We start from the raw sequence: 23288 nt of genomic DNA on the forward strand, positions 1-23288 counted from the left end.
CTGTATTCCTCTGCTCTGAACATGCTCCTCAGAACATGTGCACTGAAGCCCCAGTTTGACTTTCAGTCCTGACATCGCCAGACCCAGCTCATCTCCAGCCCATAAACCAACCACCATTGTCAGGAGAGCTCTGTACATAGACAGTGTGTGACCTAGAACCAGATAAGGCACCACTTTCCCGGATATGAAAAACAACTTTACACATCTTGCTGAATAATTACCTAGAATACCCAAATGCTCTTGCTTTGCTGTTCTTTCCTTCTGTACTGTAAAGGTGTTGTCTGTATATTCCCGGTATACAGCTTTTTTATATTTTGAACCAATGGATGTTCGGCTTTTGTTTAAAAATACGTCTCCAGGGCTTTGGGGTAAAAAATAAAAATTATTATAAATACATTGGCAAACGACCAGCAGTGCTGCAGATAATCATTTATCAGTTGGGATGAACAGAAAATGCCGACTGATATGACAATGTGTCCCAGCTGCACTAATTTGTCTCTATGTGATTCAATCTCTCAAACTGGATGCATCCTCATTTATCACTTTAGTATATATTATATATATATATATATATATATATATATACATATATATATATACACACCTGTTGAAGGGAATGTGATGCATCCATGGTCCATAATGAAGTCCTTTGGCAACATCACATATAGCTCTGCATTACATAGTTTGCAGTGCACTGTAGGTGTTGATTCACCTCCAAACAGATTTATCTGCTCTTTGAAGTTTATCTTTAATTCAGTCTTCTGTACATTTCAGGAGATTAGGCAACTGTGGTGATAATAACTACACTGTAGTCAGGGCTGGTGCTATGGTGTTCGGCACCAGGGCGGTAGCTAGGGTAGTGCGGCCGGTGCCATCGCACAGGGCACCACAGGTCAGGGGGCGCTGTTTGGGCCTGTCAAATTTCTGTTTATTATCATTTTTGCTTGTACCTTCCTCTTATTTCATCCCCAGCATCTCCTGGCCTCTCCTATATCTTCCCTGGCCCTTCCCCATGAAGCCATTGTCCTTTTTTGGGTGCATTATGTCCCTTTGAAAAATGAGGGGGGCACCATGCTCTTTCTGGCACAGGGCACCACCAAAAAGTTTAGTTACGGCTCTGTTCGGCACCCCCTGCATATATGTCCTCTTGCCATGTCTCTTTACAATGTATCATATTTTTAAATGTAACATGCAATATGTTGTAAAACGTTTGGTGTTGATAGGGACAGGCGGCCTTTCTTTTAAACAAACCTACATTTCTGTCAACATTCTCTCAAAACTATTTTACTAAATATTTTTTATCTGGATGTCCCTTTTTTATAATGTTTAAAAATGTGCCTTTTAGTCAAAGATTTTTTTAAAGTATTTCAATGCAATTGCCAAAATAATAATGGAATCCTGGGGTTCCCAACAATTTTACTCCGCTGCAGATGCATACTATTATATGCCATGCACCCCCATCCTCCTCCCCTGGCTGTATAACTCTTCTTCTTGGGCACACCACACAGAGAAAGAGCGCATGTGCGTGCATGGCATGACATCATCATGTACGTTGCACATGTAACCCGCCGGTTTACTTTACTATTGCTTATAAGGCAGTGGAGGTGGAGCTGGGGAGCTACAGAGCTAGTTAGACGAATTTGCTCCTCCCGCTCAGTAGTGGGCAATGCCAGGCAAGTACATCAGTTCCTGACTGGGTGGCCGCTGCCATAAATCACATTTAAATACAAGCAGATCAGCGATTTGGCTAATGTGTGGTCTGGACCACCCCTTAGTTTCTACTATGCCCGCCAGGCCCACCCATGACACTGCTGTGCTGCCTGCCTGTCATACGCAGTCGTAGGCAGGCAGTACAGCAAGTGCAGGTAAGTGGTAAAGGCACTCAGAAAGCAAGCATCGGGGAGGGCACCTGACTGTAGTAGTGAGACACAGATAGACATAGATTGTTCATACAATGCTGAATAGCTAAAAGTAGCTGTTTAATGGAATACAGTTATTGTTCCTGATTCTGATTCACATGCAAATCGCAATGTGCACAGATCTTGAGGATTTCATCATATTGCGCATGCGCTAAAGAAAGAGATTGTCATTTGGGCATGTGTCAGCCAGATTAGAAAAACACACAGCCAGAGATCACCAGTACATATGGATTGGTCCGACCATCGATGGAGCACTCTTTCAACTGGACAGCGACCATATATGGCATGGAACAGTTCCCTCTAGTGTGAATGTCAATGGATTGGTGTTTAGGCCAGCTTCTGTGCTCGATCAGAGCATGAGGATGGAGATGGGAAGCCTATCACAGTCAGATTCTTTGCATCCAGCATGAAGTGGGTGCAAGTCAAGATCCAATAGATGATGGCTGCAGATGTAAAAACAGTGGGCAGCATAACCATGCACATGCAGACACATGTATTTTCAGTATACGTGGGTGGATTCTTGCAATTGGCATAAGAAACTCGGTAGGCCGCTGCGACTAAATGACCGCAGATGTGTCCAATTCAGAACCTAAACTATTATCTTCAGCTGATAAAACTGTTAGGTTTGATCCTCTCAGGATGGTATAAAGAAACAAAGGGTGAACGGTGTCATGTGATGCAGACCAGTATGGCGGCGCCCATGAAAGGAGCGATGGGACTGCCGTGATCGGAGATGCGGCTGGGACTTCATGATCAGGGCCGTGGGGTGCATGCAGGATTTCCCCAAGCGGCCTTACAACCCCCTCCAACATCCTCAGATGGGTACGCATGCAAATTATCAGCGGCACCGGTGCTGCGTTCTGACAGTACCTCTCCATTTTAGGGTGGCCCACGGCTTGTGAGGAAATCTTCAATGAAAACTTTTGACCAAGCATTACATCCTTGGCTTTCATCCAAGACCTCTCTTCAGGCACATAGCTTTTCCAGTCTATCAGTTACTGTAATTGTCCTTTGTCGTAGACGAGAGTCAAGAATCTTGGCAACTTCAAACTCAACTCCTTGCTTGGTTTGGATTTGTGGCAGCTTAGGAGGTCGCAAAAAAAAGAGACATGGAATTTATTTGGAATGCTGAAGTGACCAGTTAGCTTGAGTTTATTGGCCACAGGATTGATTACTTTTTGTACTGGAAATGGCCCAATAAACCGAGGTGCAAAGAGTCTTACATTTTTGGTAGATAACCAAACTCCGGGTTGAAGAATTGAAAAAGCTTGTCGTTTCCTGTCAGCAAAGACTTCATATTGTATGGAAGCTTTCTTTAAAGACACATGAATGTCCTTCCCTACTTGAGCAAGAAGGTTTAGTCTAGAGACCGCTGCAGGTACAGCTGTGGTTGGAAGTAAGCTAAATTCAGGAATTCATGGGTGAAGACCATCATTTGCAAAAAACTGAGTGGTATCAGTTACAGTGTGATAGCGGTAGTTGTAAGTGAACCCGGCCCAAGGTAAGTGTTCCACCCAATTATCTTGTGAAGAGGGTATGTAAAGGTGGAGAAAGGTTTGCAATTCTTGATTAACTCTCTCTACGTGACCATTGTTTTGTAGATGGTAAGCAGAGGAGAATTTTTATTTGATCTGTATGGCTGCACATAAGGCTCGCCAGAACTTGGCAACAAACTGGAGTCCACGATCCAATACAATTTCCAAAAGTAGACCATGTAACTTAAAAATGTCACGAAAGAAGATCTGAGCAGGTTTGGCAGCAGAGGGGAGCCCAGTAAGAGCAATGAAATGGACACTACTAAAATTGCGTTATAACTTCAGGTAAGTCTGTGATGAAGTCCCTGGCTAAATGAGTCCAGAGCCGAGTGGGTACAGGTAACATTTGTAGTAGTCCTCCAGGAGGACCCCGAGCAGATTTATGCTGAGCACAAGTGAGACAAGATTTGATGAAGTCTTGTACATCCTACTTTATGGTTGGCCACCAATAAGATTGCTGCAAAAATTATACATTTTAAGGACTCCTATGTGGCCAGCAAACCGAGATGCATGTGCCCATGTCAGAAGTTTCTTCTTTAATTTACAAGGAACTTTGGACTTACCAGGAAGGGGAACTTGAGTAGTGGTAGTAGTTGTGGTAGCAAAGGTGAGAGCATTGATGATGGGAGCCTTGAAAGTATTGTCATCCTCTTCCGAAGTCAAAGACCTGGATAAAACATCCACTTTTGTATTCACAGCCTCTGGACGATACTTGATACTGAGAATGAATAGAGAAAATAAGAGTGCCCAGCAGGCCTGGCTGGGGTTAAGACAATTGGCTGTAGACAAGTAAAGCAGATTTTTAGGATTTGTATAGATTGTTATTGGATGTTGGGCACCCTCTAGTGGATATCTCCACTCTTCTAATCCAAGTTTGATTGCCATTAGTTCTTGTTCGCCGATGGAATCATTTTGTTCAGCCTGGTTTGAACTTCTTCTAAAAGAATCCACAATGATGTAATTTCTTATCGTCCGCATACTTGGATAGAATAGCCCCAAACCCCCACAGCAGATGCAGCGACTTCGAGGATAAATGGTCTTTCCAAATCAGGTTGCAAAAGTATTGTTGCAGAGCTAAATTCCTGTTTTAGATGATGGAAAGCAGCAAGCAGTTCTGGAGACCAGCGGGCAGGGTCTGCACCCTTCTTTGTCAAGGCAGTGATAGCTGCCACAGTGGAAGAGAAATTTGTAAGGAATTTTCTATAGTAATTTGCGAAGCCTAAGAAGCGCTGCACCGCCTTCAATGTTGATGGTGGGACCCAATCCTGAATGGCTGCCAACTTTTCAGGATCCATCTGTCACTCAGTGCCCGAGATAATATGACCTAAGAATTGAATATGGGAGACTTCAAAGGTGCTCTTCGAAAGCTTGCCATACAGGTTATTGACTCGCAAGCATTGCAACACTTCCCAAACTTGCTGACGGTGACTCACTAGATATTGTGAGAATATTAAGATGTCGTTCAAGTAAACGACCACATATTGATATAAGATGTCACGAAAATCTCATTAACAGGAAGGTGTAGGTCATGGACTAAGGACAAAGTAATTAAATTACCCGCAGCTTCGGAGTCTAGTAAGGCAGAAAGATTCTGAGAAACTTGAGAACCTTTTAAAGTAATTGAAATTAGACAGTCCAATTTAAGAAGATGTTTAGTAGATACTCCCAACCTGACTCCTCCGGAACAGGTTATAACTTCTGTGGGCATGCAGTGGCCATGTTGACAGAAATGCGGCCTATGCAGAGGTCAGTGTATGCAGAGATTAGGCTGATTTCAGATGGACCAAGGATGGGCTGATGCAAATGCTCACTGATAATGCTGATGGCTACTTTCACATGTGTATGTATAGTGGATACAGTTGGACATCTGCATTTATTTTCAAGCACACAATTCAGGCACAAATGTGGCAAATCGCATGAGACTCCGAAACAGTTGACAAGTTTGTTATAGGAAATACCTATCATTTTTAAATCTCTTCCACTCCACGAATATTTACTCTCTTTTGTATTTATGCATAAAACTTTTGGTATTTATCTGGCAGAATTTTGTCTCAAATATTGTGCACAGAATTCTCTCAATTAATTTTGGTCTGCCCTGAATTATAATTTTTATCACACCCATAATTCATGCTTATGCTCTGAGCACAAAGCAGCATATATTGTCATCATCTACAGTTCTATTTATACTAAATACTCAGCAGAATGTACTAATACAATGCTGAAAACCAGTCTGTGGACTGGTGAAGCAAATTTGCACCTCATAGACTGTGACCACTACCATCAGTTCCACTTTGTAAATGTGAATTCTGCAGTAACTTTGCTCATCTCTATCTTCAAGTCCAATAAACACCACCCTGGTACGGTATTTGGGTTTGTTATTTATAAGAAGATTGATTACTTTGTTCTAATACATTTAAAGCCCAAATTACTTTATCAACAATATTTTGTGTCTGTTCATTCAGTGATTTGTATATAGCGCCTGATTCATTACAGATCGCAACTGCGATTATGCATGCAGACTGCCGATTGTTGCATTCTGCGCATGCGTATGCATTGAAGTGCGTGTGCTCGAAGGCTCCACTGCGAACGGATTGCGATTGCAGTGTCCACGCAGACCCATCGCAGAGTGATTGTCAGGAAGTGAGCATTTGGGGGTGTTGACAGGGGGTTGGTCGGAGAAACAGAGGTGTGCCAGGGGATTTGAACGCCATACCATTGGCATGCATAAATTAGCCACTGCAATGCCATATGCAGCTTGGGCTTTGTGCAATGAGGTTAGCAATTCCTGAGTAAGGTCAGACCTTTACTTGATGTTACCAATGGTATCGCAGACTTGAAGTCTGTTAGGCTGCGATGGCATTGCGATAGCATTCATTAGCATATGGGACTGCGTTCATAATCGCAATAGCGCTCCATAATGAATCAGGCCCATAGATAGCTTGTATGTAATCTGCATCATTACCTCTCAGCATGTTCCGAGTGTCTCTCATGTTCCCAGGTGCGGGATGGAGAGTAGTCCCATTCTACTTCTTCAGCTGCAATGTAATAGGTGCGTATACGGGAAAGCGCCAATTTAGCCTTCTGCTTATTACATAATTTAACTCTGTACTGCTGTCTCATTCCTCCTGTGTAATGGTCTGTAGTCATACACTCCACATCGAAAACACCTAAGGGGAGAGAAAACTATACTACATGACATACATGTATACAATAGTTAGCACTGATCACAAACCTGTTCGAAGCTCTGAGGGCGGCCTAATAACACAGAAACAAAGCAATCCCTCTCACAAAAAGTAATAATGATCGGTGCGGCTGCAGCAAGGATCTGCCTGGCACCTGCAGTACTAGGTACCCAGAAACCCTCCCTGTGTGCACCAATGCCATACATATGTGCGTAGACCCCCGTGTTTTGGTCCGCCTGGTTTTGTATTGATTACATTTGCCCATCTAAATCCAGTGGCTGAAGCCGCGGTGGCTTTGAAGAGTTCTGTATAGTAAAGTTAGCCCCTGAATTGGCAGCAGAAACTAGAGCTGAGTACTAATATCATGAAATGAGGGCCATTGGATATATACAATGTTGTAGCATAATCCCATTGCAGAGCATAAAGGGCTGTAGAGATGTAACTAATGGGTTGTAGGCTAATGGGAGCTTGAACCCTGGTTCTGTGTCACAACCATGGGACCACTGTAGCACAAAGCCATTGGGAGGGCTACAGCTAGGAGCAGGGCCTCCATCAGAGGGGGACTGCTGGGACTCTAGTACTGGGCCCAGAGAGAGAGGGGGCCTGGCTAACAGTGGCAAAGAATGCATCGGGGGTCAGCAGGAAGAGGCAAGGGAAAAAGCATCAGTGCTGTGGCATTTTAACTATCTACTGGAGCCGGCCCTGATCTGTGATTGACTCACGGAATAGCATCCAATCAGGAGCAGCAGCTCCTGATCAACCAATCAGGAGCGGCCGCTCCTGATTGGCTGCCGTTCCGCGAGCTGTGATTGACTCGCGGCCGGCTGCATAGTTCAAAAGCTGAAGCAGCACTGATGCTGGCAGACAGCTCTATTACATAGTTGAATTCCACAGCGCTGATGCTCTCTTTCTCCCTGCCTGCCGCACGGTGCATTCCTCGCAGTAGCCAAATGGGCCCAATCTCTCTCAGGACAGTAGATGCAGGTATGTTGACCCTGCCTTGTGCCCCACTTCTCTTATCCAGCCAGCGCTGTTCCCCCCAGTCCAGCCAGCCAACCTTTCCTGCGCCCCCCCAGTTCAGCCAGCATACCTTCCCTGCCTTGCCCCTCCCCCAGACCAGCAAGTCTTCCCTGAGCCCCCTCTCCTTGTCTAGCCAGCCAACCTGTCTTCCCTGCACCCCCTCCCCATGTCCAGCCAGCCTGCCTGTCTAATCTGCCCGTCTCCTACTGCCCTTTGCCCCCCTGGACCAACCAGCTTTTCCTGCCCTTTGCCACCCCCCTCCTCCATGCCTAGCCATCCCTGGTTTATGCACCAATTGATGCAAAAGCACTGCTGTAGCTCCAGGGGGGGCCTGCCTATTTTGTTAGTACCAGGCCCCAGAATTTCTGATGGCAGCCCTGGCTAGGAGCCACGTGGTTGCTTACTTTTCCTCACTCTCCAAATGATACCAGCAACCAACCGAACCAGTATATGCATTGAGATTTAACCAGGGTTTCAGGTTTATTGTAGTGTGCAATGGTCGGGAATTTGCGCATGCCCTGGTCCCATACTGCGCATGTGCAGTATGGGTCTGCGATATCGCACGCAGTCCAGCAGCAGACTGTCAATCACTGTTTCTGGGCGGTAAGTGGGTGGAAATGGCCTCTGTTTCCCAAAACCAACAACGACCAAACTGTTTAAGATTGTACAAATCTTTCTTTAAGAGATAGACCTTCTTGTTGGAACATTTTCTTGCAGTAATGCTCTGGAGGTTCTGTGTCTTATTTCCTCTTTCAGTTCTCCATTGAAAAAAAAAGTTGAGTCAAAGTCTTATTGGTATAAAAGCATATTATACAAGGCAGATATGGCAATGACTAAGTGTAATGTACTGTACATTGCCAAAGGAGAGTAGGTTTCACCGTAGTCATCTGCAGATCTTTGCGTATAAACCTTTGTGACCAGACTAGCTTTATAACGAGCGATAGTCTGCTTTTATCTTTTTGCAGAAGATCAATTTTCTCTTGACTTTTTAACAATGAGTCGGCCTGTTAATTACAGTCCATGTATTATTGTCATTGAGCGATGTCATCTCCTTGTCTATTGCTGATGTCCATTCACATCAGTTGTTGCTCGACTTTGCTTCCTGGATATTTTAACCCTTTTTATTTTTGGGGTCCCTGCTTCCCAAGGATTTCCAGCCCTAAACTGACCAGTTTGGGGCTGGTTTTACATTATGGCAGGGAGACCCCATGCTGCATGTCTCCCTTCTCTAGTGTAAGCCCACCATCTGGTTCAGTGCAGTGCTGGTTACTGGAAAATAGGGGAGACTCCATGCCAGTTTAACTCCAATAGTCTAGTACCAGACCATGCTCAGAGGTCCAGAACTGGTGCTTTTGGGGCAAGGGGAGTGATACCACACACTTTTTTTTTTAATTAACCCTTTCTTTACTTTTTTAAACACAAAAGCAGTGCTTTGGACAAACATGCTGTTCACAGGCAGTTCTATTTATTTCCTGCATTGTGCTATGATTTTGATCGATTTGACTAACACGATTCTTAGTAAATTTGTGATTTCTATTTTTGTCAACGTTAACCATACAATATTTGGTTCAATGGGCCATGTATTGGAGTGTGAAGTCATGTTTCACCTGCGATTGGTCATTGATTTGGGTTCTAATAAATCTCTTATTTTCAAAATTATACCCAAATCGCAAAAAAAACACCAATCTACCACAGATAAATTTACCCCTTATACTTGAGTTTTCCAGGCTTTGCACCTTTAGTGTGTAATGCAGAATTCACTACATTTACTTCAACTGGTACACGTTCCTATAACTGCAGCAGTTTTGCCCTAATGATCTTTGTTGATAGCTTGTCTGCATTATCTTCTAAAGCTACTACTAAGCAATTGAATTCAGTTGTTAAATTCTGTAGCATTGGCATAACAATCTCCTTGTCATCGACTTGGACTCCTACAGACATTAATTGCTGAGATATGGACATCATCTTATTGATATATTCACTCATACTTGTGCCTTCACTCAATTTAGTATCATTCAATATTCACCTCAGATGAATTCTTCTCATGATACCTTTATCCTCATATGTTGTCTGTCATGTGCTGACATCTTCCCTTGTATCATGGAATAAACATATTGTTTCAGACTTCAACAGATGGTTGCCATTGTTTTAGCTACATCATCGGGATTAGGACTGTCACCTGGATTAATAGTAACTTTCCACAGCCTCTCACACTTAAATTGCATTTCAATTGTGAACTTCCTTGTGACATAGTTCTCTGAACCTCAAACCTTAATGAAACTTATTGTGGATGCAGCTATTGTGTTCATGCTGTATGCTGAATCAGTCTGCAGCCACACTGTTTGCTTTAACATGTGGCATCTATGGTGCTTGTAGTGCCTGGTACCATAACTTGTTGATATGTGTGCACTAATTGTGGTATACACAAGTTGGATAATAGCAGACACCAGTGGAACCAGCAAATGAAGTGGGTCACTTTGTGAAACTTAACCATGGTTTCAGGTTTACTGTAGTTTGTCACAGTGACAATAACAGGTGGCAAAACATACAGCGGACTGTCTGGTCACGTATATACAGAAGTATAGCACATGTAGTACTGCTACACTCAAACACGTTTTAAGATAGCGCCATGCATGCGCAGTAGCACTGTCGGCAGCCATCTTGGTAACTGATCTTATGCCTCAGTAAAGGACATCATGGAGATAACGCAGGAGCACATTCCATTACCAACAGTATCAGACTGATTGAGGCATTAGGTTGAAAAGCTCACATATACTGTAACTATGGAACATACCCCATAATCCTGACCTTAGGATTCTACTTGGAATCTTGGTTTTAAAGACATGAATGCAGCCCAAAAGATCTTTCACGGGATGCACTTAGCTTTTGGTAAGTATTCCAACGTCACTAGAAGAGATTTAGGAATTCAAAAGCCACAAAGTGACAAGATTTTCAATTAAAATACCTAGCAGGAAACCACATCCAATGTGGTTACATATCCTTCATTCCCTCATTCTTCTTTGCTCAATTTTTAACGGATTAAACACTTCAGACACATCATTAAACTGTCCATTTTTTTGTAGCCAGTTTGAGCATCTTTAAAAGCAATGTTTTGATATTTCTACAATAGTCAAACACTGAGGTCCGATAAATACAAAGCTATTAGCATGAAAACACATAGGGACTAATGTAGTGTTACACACAAGTTGTCTGCAATTGCTCCGATTGAGTTGCATAGGTCTCTGCATATAAAAGCCCATAAATGCTTACACTCGACTTCAGGGTATACACAGCATTTAAACATGCAAGATCTGTGATCTGCAAATCGGAATTGCGTCATATTTGCCTACAGTACTTTTTAAAATGCATTTCAGGGAATTGTTAAAGCAACACCTATGAGCATGTACTGCTACATCTGAGAAGCGTGTCATAACATTGCCTTACATCCACATGTAAATGTGCCCAAAAGCAGTTAGTAAGATCTATTTGTTGATCAAAACACACTGATCCTTTTCAGAAAATGCATGTAGCCATAGGGATCATCGTGCCTTATAACCAATGCAGGGAAATTATACTAATGATCCCATTTGAACATATATATATATATATATATATATATATATATCTTTTTATTTATTTTTTTAAATATAACAGCTTCATAATGGAGGTAATGTGCAATCAGGGAGATTGCTGGACTCTTCAGGGAGACAGAGAGATTGCTGCTATTTTAGGGAGTCTCCCTGACAATGAGGGAGAGTTGGCAAGTGTGACTTGTGTTGAACTCTGCATTGGTACCATAATTTAAGTACTTTATAACACTTTTCTGTAACTTACCTTCATTGTCAGGATTCATTGTTATACCATATGAGATGTGTGGAAATAAACTTGCTACATCCCTTGTGACATCACGGACTTGAATAGTGTTGCCTGAGAAGTGGATGCCATGCATGTCAACCTCTGTGCCAAGTCCCAGCATAGACCAGCGGATGGAATCTCCTATACACATATCCAGCCCAGGCTGATTTCCATACATGTAGCCATTTATAGCTGTGCACAGTACAAAAGACAATAAAAAACATCAGTGGTGCATGCTACATTCACACAGGAGGTTTCCATAGAGAAATGTTGTAGATGTTTGAAAGACTGGGGTGAATAATTATTGTAGCTGCATGTTAGCAGGCCCAACCCAGTGTATAACTGTTGGCCTTGCAGCAGGACTGAAAGATGCCAGGTCTTGCTCAACCTATTTTTAGGTATAATTTACAAGAGTTCAAAGTGTCACGCTTTAGGGTAATTCTTTATAAAACACTTACAGTGCATCATATTGGACTCCTGGAAATCTGCATCTTCCTTGTTCACGGTGTGCGGGCTGCTTGTAAATAGCTTTATGTTCTCATCCAGGTACCAGCTCTTATTCTCATCAAAAACATTAGGCATCAAGAAGTAATTGTCAGCTACACCTCTCTGCAAATGCAATAACATATCTCTATTACCATTTCCATAATATATTATATATATATATATATATACAGCAATCCAAAAATATATACATATATTACATATATATAGCACTCCCTTGCTTTATATATATATATATATATATATATATATATATATATATTTATATATATATTGTGATAAAAGCACTGGAGAAGTGTGGAAAGGCTTATATGTATGTCCTAGGTTCCTGTCATATGTGTTCTGAAACCACCAGGAGAAGTCTTTTTGGGAAAAACAGACTAGAAATGTCGGCTTTAGAGAAAAGCCGGTTTGGGCCCTGGTAGTGTCGATGTGAGGAGAGGGAGGGCTCCATCCACAGGCCATTCCAGGTTTTGGGCCTTTCAGCCTGATAACGGGCTCATAAGGGCTTGCATCTGGAAATGGCTAATATAAGCTGGGTTTGTTTGTGGCTGAGTGTCTCACACCTGGGAGAGCAGGCAGACTAGCCTGTTCAGAGACACTTGGTTACTTTCCTTGTAAGTACTGTGCATGTGTTTTGTTGATGGTGAAGGCAATAGGCCCTACCATTATTATAGAGAGGGAATCTACTGTGTAGCTAGTGCCCAGCTGGGCTAGGACATGTTTATGTTTTGTTTATGTTTACATTCATTTGGCACAATAAAGACTGGCGCTGACCAGTTTGTATGAGAACCCCAGACTTGTGTCCTGTTTCTACAGCTGTGTGTGTAAAGAGGGAGACCATCTACCCCAGGAGAGGTACCCCTAACCCGACTGTGTCACAATATATATATATATATATATAGATATATAGATATATAGGTCAGTGGCAAATTTCACCCAGGGGCTGCAGTAAAATCTGGCAACTGCGGGGACTGCCTAGCAGTGGTAGTGACCTCCCATTCTAAGTGTTCCCTGCTAATCACAGATCAGACTGCAATTAGCTGAGAGAGCGCTGCCAATGGGAAGCCACTCCCCTGCTTTAACGTCAGCCCAATCTGTCTTCTAGGGGCTGCAGCTGATGCAGTCCCTAGAAGCCTACTTGTTAATTTGTGCGCATGAGCAGGATCACAATCCCGCACATCCACACACTGACCGGTTCGGCAGTGGTAGGGGCCGCCGCTGATACAGTAGGTGCTCTTAATTCCACACTTTCCTTAATCTAACCCATTACTAAGCCAAAAGAAGCTACCATAACACTGAATTTGCAAAGGGCTGACTTTGGGTGATGGAAAGACTGGTTGTACATCAAACAAAAATAACGCATGTAGTGTGAAAGCAAGCCTCAAATTGAATGGAGGGCACCTTGAGTGTGCCTTGAACCCATTCAAACTCTTGGAGCATCTCTTATCATCACTACAGTATGTATCATGCCTTAGATAGACAGGAAACAAATGTTTAAATGTTTTAGGTATGTTTTGAAGTGGATTTAGGATTAGGATAGATTTGTTTGGGAAGGCTTGAAGAATTGAAAGATAAAGGAAAGTTTTGTTTGTAGAAGTGAGAGTTTCAGTTGGGATGGGTTGGGTATGAGAGCTCGGCTGTTGGGATGCCACTGGTCAGAATACTGACAGTCAGAATCCCTATACCCATAAGGGAACTAAGGTAAGACTAATCCTAACTCTCCTTCCCCGGTGCCTAACCCTAATCACCCCCCCTAGTGCCTAAACCTAACCTCCCTACACCCTAAACCTAACACTCCCTCCCTGGTGCCTAAACCTAACCTCCCCCTAGTGCCTAAACCTAACCTCCCCCCTAGTGCTTAAACCTAACCTCCCCCTAGTGCCTACACCTAACCTCCCCCCTAGTGCCTACACCTAAACTTCCTGCACCCTAAACCTAACACTCCCTCCCTGGTGCCTAAACCTAACCTCCCCCCTAGTGCCTAAACCTAACCTCCCCCCTAGTGCCTACACCTAACCTTTCTGCACCATAGACCTAACCTCCCTGCACCCTAAACCTAACACTCCCTCCCTGGTGCCTAAACCTAACCTCCCCCCTAGTGCCTAAACGTAACCTCCGCCCTAGTGCCTACACCTAACCTTCCTGCACCCTAAACCTAACCTCCCTGCACCCTAAACCTAACACTCCCTCCCTGGTGCCTAAATCTAACCTCCCCCTACCCACACCCTAAACCTAACCCTCCCTCCTAGTGCCTAACCCTAACCCTCCCCCTAATGGCTAACCCTAACCCCACACTCTAACCCTCCCCCTAACACCAAATACTTACCTTTGGGATGCTGACAGTCGGGATTCTGGTGCCCGGATCCCGACACTGACTACATCCAGTTGGAATATATGATACCAGTGAAGATATATACTGTACATTAGAAGACAGGGTATAGTAACATATAGTGACATAAATGCGACTGAGGTAGATCTGGACACAAATGCATATGCACCTGCCAGGAGGCATGGCCACTATTGCAAAATCTGCACTGATGATGATAATGTCGATTGGCAACCACTTCTAATTGGTGGATTGTTTCTGAAACCTTCCCACCGTATATAAATCATCAGTGTGGTTTCTGTATAATATGACGTCACGGCAATCTATTCACTATGCTTATGTATTATTTGCATTCAAACGACAGCAGGAAATTATTTTGATTTTTAAAGGGGAAGACAACAGAATTGAATTTAACGGTATTTTGTATTTGTTTCTGAGTCTCCAGGTTGACAAATGAATCTCTGCTATTGGAAATAGTGGAAATCTAGAATAACCAAGGAAACTCTACACCTTCAAGAGGTGTGACTTTGAGTGAACTGAGGGTCTGATTCAGACCCGCACGCTACATGCCTTCGCATGCAGCCGCTCAGCTCCTAATAAATGCATAGGAAGCGCTCGTTCGGCCAGGCAAGAGGACGCCCACCATGTCTTAGCGAGCGACGGCAGAGCGAACGCATGCCAGTCTAAAGACACCCACTTTTCCTTCGCAGCACACGTCATCTCCAGGAACTGTATTATTTATCAGTAACATCGAGAGCCATCGGAGCTGCTCGCAGCCCTTGAGGTCAACCATACCCCGCCGGAAGCACTGCGATCATTGCAGTGTGAAACACAGCCAGGTGACGTGTACAATGATGCTTCCATGTTAATTATGTACGCCAAGAAAAAGCAATTAGAGTGCACAGGCACGCCTGCGTTTGCACATCCACACCCCATTTACAAAGACCAGCCCCTATCACCACCCACAAACGGCACTGTCACTCAAACTAGAGAGCAAAATGAGCCTGGCATGCTATCACTTCCCGATCGCAGTGGCTAGTTTGCGCACGCGCACTGCGATGCATACACAGTTAGCGAAAATCAGTTAGCTACTAGCTAACACAGCCTAGCAAGCGGGTTTGAATCAGGACCTGAGGGGACTATTTACTAAGCAATGTTAGGAGTGAAAAGTGATAAGGTGCCAGCCAATCAGCTCCCAACTGCCATCTCACAGGCTGTGTTTGAAAAATGACAGTTGGGAGCTGATTGGCTGGCACCTTATCACTTTTCACTCTGTCTCCTAACACTGCTTAGTAAATAGACCCTTATGTCTTATAAACAAGGACGACACCATCATCAGTGAGTGTGATAATAATAATAGTCAAGAGCTCACGGGGAAAGGATCTGTTGCTGTGTTCACATAGATAGTGATAAGAATCCTGCTGAAGTGCTTACCAAAGGGATTACGTCACAGTCATTGGTCATGTTTGTAGAGAAATATGGGCTTGAATTTGCTTGAAATGTTGATATGTTCTTAATTGTCTAACCCTCAAATTTGTTTTACATGTTGCTGCAACACAGCAAATATTTGTGTTACATAGAAAAAGCTTGAGAGAGGGGGTTATTGAGTGCGATACTGCGCTATCTCCAAGTTCCTGCCTTAAGTAAATCTTTTCACTTTACCCATATCTCCTGTTTGCCATGCACGGCGCCATCTTGTCATTATGTTAGAGCAGCACAGTGGAACGTGGCGATGCAGAGACCCTGTACGAATATCCTGCATATCATGCATTTATCATGACTATTCTGCATATATCCTGCATAAACCTGCACCGCAACCATCATACATATCTGTCTGATCCTCTGTATGTTCTGCTCTATCCAGATCTACCCAGTGTGTAACAGTGAGTCCGGCTGTACAAACACCTCTGCTGCACTTCAATAAACCAAACACTTGGTTAAGAACTAAGGCTGTCTGCTGTATCCAGATTCCGCTGGTGTCTACTATCATAACCTGCATTCCACCATAAATAGTTCACACACATCAACAATGTTGATTTCTTGTTTCTTGTTTAACCCTCATTTTATTGTAGGTATGATTGCAAGAAAGTTATATATGTTTGTGTAACTGGAGAAAGCTTGCATCAAGGGCGGTTGTTGGTATATGGAGTGTGCTACTGCACTATCTCCATGATGCTCCTTTAAGGATACCTCTATCCTTTATCAAGATGGCCGCTGTTAGTTCTTCTGTGCATGTGAGGCGCTATCTTGCCACTGTGTTTGAGCACCACAGTACTGCACAGAAGTGACCCTACAATACACTGCATATTGCCACTATCCATACATGACCGGCTGGTCTGCTGTATGCTCCGCTGCATCTTTGGTACTTACTGGTGTCATCATGAGTACAGCTGTACAATCTGTGCACTGCAATGAACCCAAGCTCCTGTTTAAGTCTATCCACCTGGTGTGCCTCAAATACTTCTTTAAACTGGTGTTTACTATTTATCACCTGTGTACGTCACAAAATAGTATGCACATATCACCAATTTCACAGTGAGTGAAGGTCCAAAATGTGTACCGTTTAAAGTACAGGACAAGACCATTTTAGAACTGGTGCAGAATTCAATTCTACTCCCCTTTACCTCATTTCCAAATTCTCTCTCCCTGTAAAATGAAATTTCTTTTTTGCACTGCTCGCCAAAACTAGAAGCACCTATGAGCCTGCCTTCTGCCTTCACTGTACCCAACGTCTGTCAGCTAATGCCAAATTCTGCAAACACAACCAACCTGCTCCACAACCCCAGACTATTTTGCAGAAATCATGGCATATCTACCATTTTGGGTATCATAATTGAGACCCTACATAATTAACTTTATTTTCAGTCTAACCACATCTGAAAGAATCGACCCTCCATCAGAGTAATACGGTCCATGAGGTAAGCTACTGATCCTACAGATTACAGCCAAATATATTTTCTATCAAACTAAGCCACTAACCACTGTAATAAATGGGACACTTTTGCAAATTTAGGATAAATAAAAATACACTACTTACCTGTGTGTTGTTAATTAAGCTCTTACACACTAACAAAGGACCCACAAGACCAGCATTTGTATCTCTGACTACATCGACCGATGAGTAGTAAAGCCATGGCAAGCAGTTAAGATCATGCATGGTAGATCCCACACTGCCTGGAACATCCCACTCGTATGTAAATGTATCTCCTGGGGCCACATGGGAAGCATGGGACTGTGTATTCGGCTCTGTTTTGGTGAGAATGTAAGTCAACATATTACACATAATGATTGAGGGTTTATGAATGTGTAAAAATATCACATGGATAACTGGTGGCTCGTAGGTCTGACTACAATTTGATTTACACCTAGTGCAGCACAAAATCACAAAACTAAATGCTGACTTTGTAATCCTGAGATTTCATTGGTCAAAGGGATGTTGACTGGGTATCATAGAGAAGGGAGCAGGTGCTATCAGCCAAAATATTTAATACTAGTTTTGAAGTCATGTTAATGTCCTATGAAGACGTACAAAACTAGATGCACAACCTGGTTAAATTAAAGCAATGTAATAATGACAAAGCTCACATGTGAAAGACAAAAAAGGGGAGTGTTTATTAGCCCACTTCACAGCGATAAGATTGAATGTTTGATTATTTGTTTTTGGGAAAAAAAGAAAAACAAAATCAGATATCACAGTGTTCTCATTACTAAGCCAATGATTTATGTATTGTGGAAAGCTAGGAGGTACCTTATAGCTTTGTATCTAAAACGTTTTCATTCACCTTCATTGTTGCCTGTTTTGTAGACAGCGCCTTCCATGTCTTTTGTGTAGCTTACTCCATGGGCCTGAATACTGTATGGGCGGCTTGCTTTGTTCTTAAATGTGACCTTGATGAAATCTCCTACCTTTGCCAAAATGATTGGCCCTAATAATAAAGACATAAACATTTATATATGTCATGCAGTCAAGCAAATAAGAAAAGTATATAGTAACAATATAAATTAGCATATTAGCCTTTCTCTTTCCAAATATGAATTCTGTGTAAAATGGACCTAGTTCTAAAAATATGTTTTAAATATATTACGTACAGGAAGGGGTTAACTGCATTGTTTTACCTGTCACTGATCGGGATCTAATGTCACAAAGGAGCTGCAATTGGTAGTTTGAATCCCTTGATTTATGGGGTGATGTGGTAGTGAACAGATGTGCCCATACAAGCGTCACTGGTTTTCAGCTTAAAATTTGATGATAGGTAACTACTAGATTTGTCATTCAATCCATTTCTTAGTGAAATGGGTGAAATCAGGTGGCAAATCACATCATCATCCTCTGTGTAATGGCCTGATTCACAGTAACAGCACTGCATTATAGGGGGTAGAGCCATGATGATACGATTTGCATTGCTCGGCGCTGGCCACCTGTGTCTACCCTCGGAAACTCATGGAGGGGATATAACTTAAGCCAGTATGGCTTAAGTGAATTTAGCCTACAATTCTTATGGCATTTTATACTATGCATACTATAGTACAGTCCACTTTCAAATGGATCAGGGCAACTCTTGAGACTTGACATTTGTTACCGATTACAACTTGTTTGTCTATTTTTTTACATGAACAACTTTTCTGCTTTTATGGTGTTATATATATGTCCCAAGTCACGTTCACGACTTGTCTCACTCCAGAAGTTCACCGTTGCATGACATGGTTGTTCTGGTTTCCTCAGTTACTAGGCGATCGGCACACCTCAGGACGTCACATGCTATCCATGGCACTGCGTGATTGAGAGGTCCTCCTATTTGTACACATTGGACTTTTGCCACCTCGCCGACTATAGCATTCCTGTGGGGTCTCTCGGCTCAGCTGCATGATCAGTTTCCTGTTACACCTCGTGTATCTTCTCAATATCCCCAGTTTCCGTGGCCTCTCCTATGGCTCCTTAGCCGCACCAGCAGCTCCCTTGCTGTCCTGCGGCTTGCTAAGCCTCTTCAACGGCTTCATAGCCACACCAGCAGCTTTTGGCTCTTTTAAGCCGAATCAATTCACTCAGTATCAGTTATCTGTGTTCTCAAATGCAGTACACTAACCAGTACACCAACTTATACACAAATACATAAACCTGTGTACCAACTTGTCAGGACATTGTATGCTAATTAGTACACTAACTTCTACACACACCTGTGTATCAACTCATCAAGTCATTGTAAGCTATTTGGTACACAAACTTGTACTCAAACCTATGTACCAACTTGTCAGGACACTGTACACTAATTAGTACACAAACTTGTACGCAGCCTGTGTACCATCTCATCTGGATATTTATGTCTATCAGTCCCAATGAGTACGCGGTTTAGTGTACTGGTTCTCTATGCTGCTCCAACTATTTACTCTCTTCAATTCTGGCTCCATGCCACACCATCAGCTCTCAAAGCCACATTGATTGTGTACCATCTTCTGTACTGGCTTCAAGCTGCATCATTGGCTCTCAATGCCAAATCAATCACTAACTCTTTTCAGTTCCGGCTCCAAGCCACACTATCATCTCTCTAAGCTACATCAACTATTAACCCTCTTCAGTACCAGCTCCAAGCCACACCATCAGCTCTCAAAGCCACTTCGATTGTGTAACATCTTCTGTACAGGCTCCAAGCCGCATCATCGGCTCTCAAAGCCAAACAATTATCAACTCCCTTCATTACCGGCTCCAAACTGCACCGTCGGCTCTCAAAGCCACATCAATTGTGCACTGTCCTCTGTACTGGCTCCAAGCCGCATCATTGGCTCTCAAAGTTGCATCAACAGCTGTTCTATTACCCCATGGGTTTCCAAGCCACAGTTTCAGTTGACTAACCTGTTCCACCAACTTCACAGGCCACTGTACCAGTTTCCAATCCTACTGTTACTCTCACCACTGAATCCTCTTGTTTCTCCATTTGAATTACTACTACCTCGAGCTGTAAGCACATTCAGCCGGTTAAGTACCGGTGAATGCATCCCAGTTCTAAGGGAACAATGGGCGGTTGTTAAAGGCAGAAATCCTAGCTAGCCTGGTTCTAGCTTTTTCACATGGAGTAGGCATTGGATTCATAACATTATAGTCGGCCAAAAAGAACATTATAGACAAATAGTTCTTAGAGTACAGTAATGGAACAAGGGCAGAATATTACCCAGGCACTTGCTGCTCAAATCCAATTCGTTACTCCAAAGGTCCAGGATCTTTCCCTGCATTTTGAAGAAAGCCGACCTTCCACAGTTTCTGTTCCTCCCAGAGAGCCAAAATTAATTTGCCAGATCGATTTTCCGGAGACCGACAGCAATTCCTTAACTTCTGCAAAAGCTGCAAGTTATACTTCAGGCTCCGTCCTGTTTCCTCTGAGACAGAATCACAATGAGTAGGACTGGTAATTTCCCTTCTCCAGGGGGACTAACAGATTTGGGCATTGGGTTGCCCTAAAGTCATGCAGCATTACAATCAGTCAATGCTTTCTTTACTGCCATGGGACTACTGTATGATGATCCCGATAGACCTGCCCTGGCCGAGTCCAAGTTATGTAGCAGGGTCAAAAGGCGGCAGAAGATTACTCAGAATTTCGCAGATGGGCAACTGACTCTGAATGGAATGACCCGGCATTACACAGTCCATACTATCTTGGCCTTTTTGACGCTGTTAAGGATATCCTCGTCCAACATCCTCCTGCTGACACACTGGACGACCTCATGCAGAAGGCTATCAGGATTGACCGATCTCTCCGGGAACATAGACGGGAGGAAAATCTTCCCACAAGGTCGCCCCATTCTCTCTCGTGGGTCCCGGCATCGGATCCAGAGGAACCTATGCAAATTGGGGCATCTCGACTATCACCTGATGAGAGATGCAGGAGATATTCCCTAGGCCTTTGTATGTACTGTGGAGACAAAAGACATGCTGTAAACAACTGTCCACTTAGGCTGGTAAAAGGCAAGGCCTAAATGTTCAGGGGGGATTACATTTAGGCCTAGTCCCCATTTTCTCCAAAAATTCAGTATTAGTCCCGGTGACTATCCAACTACTCAAATCAACTTTCACCACCTCAGCATTTCTGGATAGCGGGACGGCTGGTAGTTTTATGGATTTCCATTTCTTTTAAACCTTGGGTGTTTCTGCCGTTCCTTTAGATCAGGAGATCCCAGTCTGTGGACTGGATGGAAACTTGATTTCGTGTGGTCATGTCAAGTTCAAAACACCTGCTCTCCACATGATGGTTGGAGTTCTACACTCAGAGGTGCTTTCATTTTATCTTCTCCAGTATCCTTTGACTCCAGTCATTCTGGGACTCCCATGGCTTAGTCATCATAATACCATCATCAATTGGTCCTCCGGAGAGATAACTAAAATGAGTCATGCCTGCCATACCCATTGCTTGGCCATCCCAGTCTGATCAGTTCTTCCTGCGGTAGCCAAACCTTCTCCCACCATTCCTCTCCAGTACCGTGATTTCGTTTTTTCTAAATAACTTGCAGATGTTCTTTCTCCTCATCGGTCCTATGATTGCGCCATTAATCTGGTTCCCAGTGCTAAACTGCCTAAAGGTCACTTATATTCTCTGTCAGTACCTGAAGACAAGGCCATGAGAGAGTATATTGAGGACGCATTGGCTAAGGGGTTCATTCGCCCTTCAAAGTCACCACTGGGGGCTGGCTTTTTTTGTCGAAGAGAAGGATGGATCCCTTCACTAATGTATTGATTACAGAGGCCTCAATAATATCACCATTAAAAATTCATATCTGCTACCTCTCATCTCGGTACTGTTTGATCAACTGCGCACGGCCAATATTTTTTCCAAAATTTACCTTCGAGGAGCATATAACTTGATTTGAATCTGGACTGGGGACAAATTGAAGACAGCTTTCAGTACTCACTCGGGACATTACGAATATTTAGTCATGCCGTTCAGCCTATTGAAACGACCCTGCAAAAACTACGAGAAAACCATCTGTACGCCAAGCAGGAGAAATGCGATTTGGATGTTACCCAGATATTTTTCTTAGGATATGTCTTTTAGTCCCAAGGGTTTTCAATGGATCCTGGTAAAGTTGAAGCCACACTGAGATGTATTGAGCCAACTTCTCTCAAGGCAATCCAATGTTTCCTCGGCTTTTCCAACTATTACTGCCGATTCATAAAATCATTTTCCACTATTGTGGCACCTATTGTGGAATTGAGCAAGAAAGGAGCGTATACCTTAAATTGGTTAGTTAAAGCAGTACAGTACTTCAAAGCCCTCAAGGTCGAATTCACTCAGGCGCCGTACTCAGTCATCCAGACCCAGAACTACCTTTTGTTCTAGAAGTGGATGCTTCCGAAGTGGGAGCTGGGACCATTTTGTCACAGAAAGATCCTGCATATGATAAATAGCACCCGTGTGCCTACTTTTCACGCAAGTTTTACGGGCCAAACACCGGATCACAGTTCTTACTGACCATAAAAATCTTTCCTACATCCAGTCTGCTAAGAGGTTGAACTCCCAGCAAGCACGCTGGGCATTATTTTTTACCCGGTTTAACTTCATAATTTACTTCTATCTGGGTTCAAAAAAACATCAAAGCGGATACTCTCTACAGAAGCTTCGAACCAGTACAACCGATTCCCAATCCTGACGAATTCTTCCTGACACATTCTTCCACTGTGCAATCACCCGAAATTTGGGTGACCTCATTTGAGCCTGTCAGTGAGAGGCACCTACAGAAAAACCTGGCAGTCTTCTTTTTGTTCCAGAGAGGTTCAGAAGGTCTATTTTACTGGATTTTCACTCCCATCGAGCTTTTAGTCACCCAGGCATGGTGACCTTCCTTGTCTAAATATGTGCGTGAGTTCATCCTGGCATGTGAGGTCTGTGCCCAAAATAAAACAATTCATACAGTTTCTTCAGGTCTTCTGCTTCCTCTATCCATACTGAAGGTTCCCTGG

The 23288-nt window shown here is 43.2% G+C and overlaps 1 protein-coding gene across 1 annotated transcript in view; it reads right to left on the reverse strand.

Moving 5' to 3' along the window:
- CP (ceruloplasmin) overlaps positions 1 to 23288 on the reverse strand; it is an 82111-nt gene that overhangs the window by 15007 nt on the left and 43816 nt on the right. Inside the window, exons 8-13 of the mRNA XM_088472094.1 lie at positions 18127 to 18270; positions 17382 to 17590; positions 11970 to 12120; positions 11491 to 11703; positions 6417 to 6621; positions 222 to 361 (exon numbers count right to left, since the gene is read on the reverse strand). Coding sequence (XP_088328220.1) covers positions 222 to 361; positions 6417 to 6621; positions 11491 to 11703; positions 11970 to 12120; positions 17382 to 17590; positions 18127 to 18270 — 1062 coding nt within the window. The remainder of the gene's footprint in view (positions 1 to 221; positions 362 to 6416; positions 6622 to 11490; positions 11704 to 11969; positions 12121 to 17381; positions 17591 to 18126; positions 18271 to 23288) is intronic.

The sequence above is a fragment of the Taudactylus pleione genome, unplaced genomic scaffold (genome assembly GCF_031769625.1).
Source record: "Taudactylus pleione unplaced genomic scaffold, aTauple2 ptg000120l, whole genome shotgun sequence".
NCBI classification, from domain to species: Eukaryota; Metazoa; Chordata; class Amphibia; order Anura; family Myobatrachidae; genus Taudactylus; species Taudactylus pleione.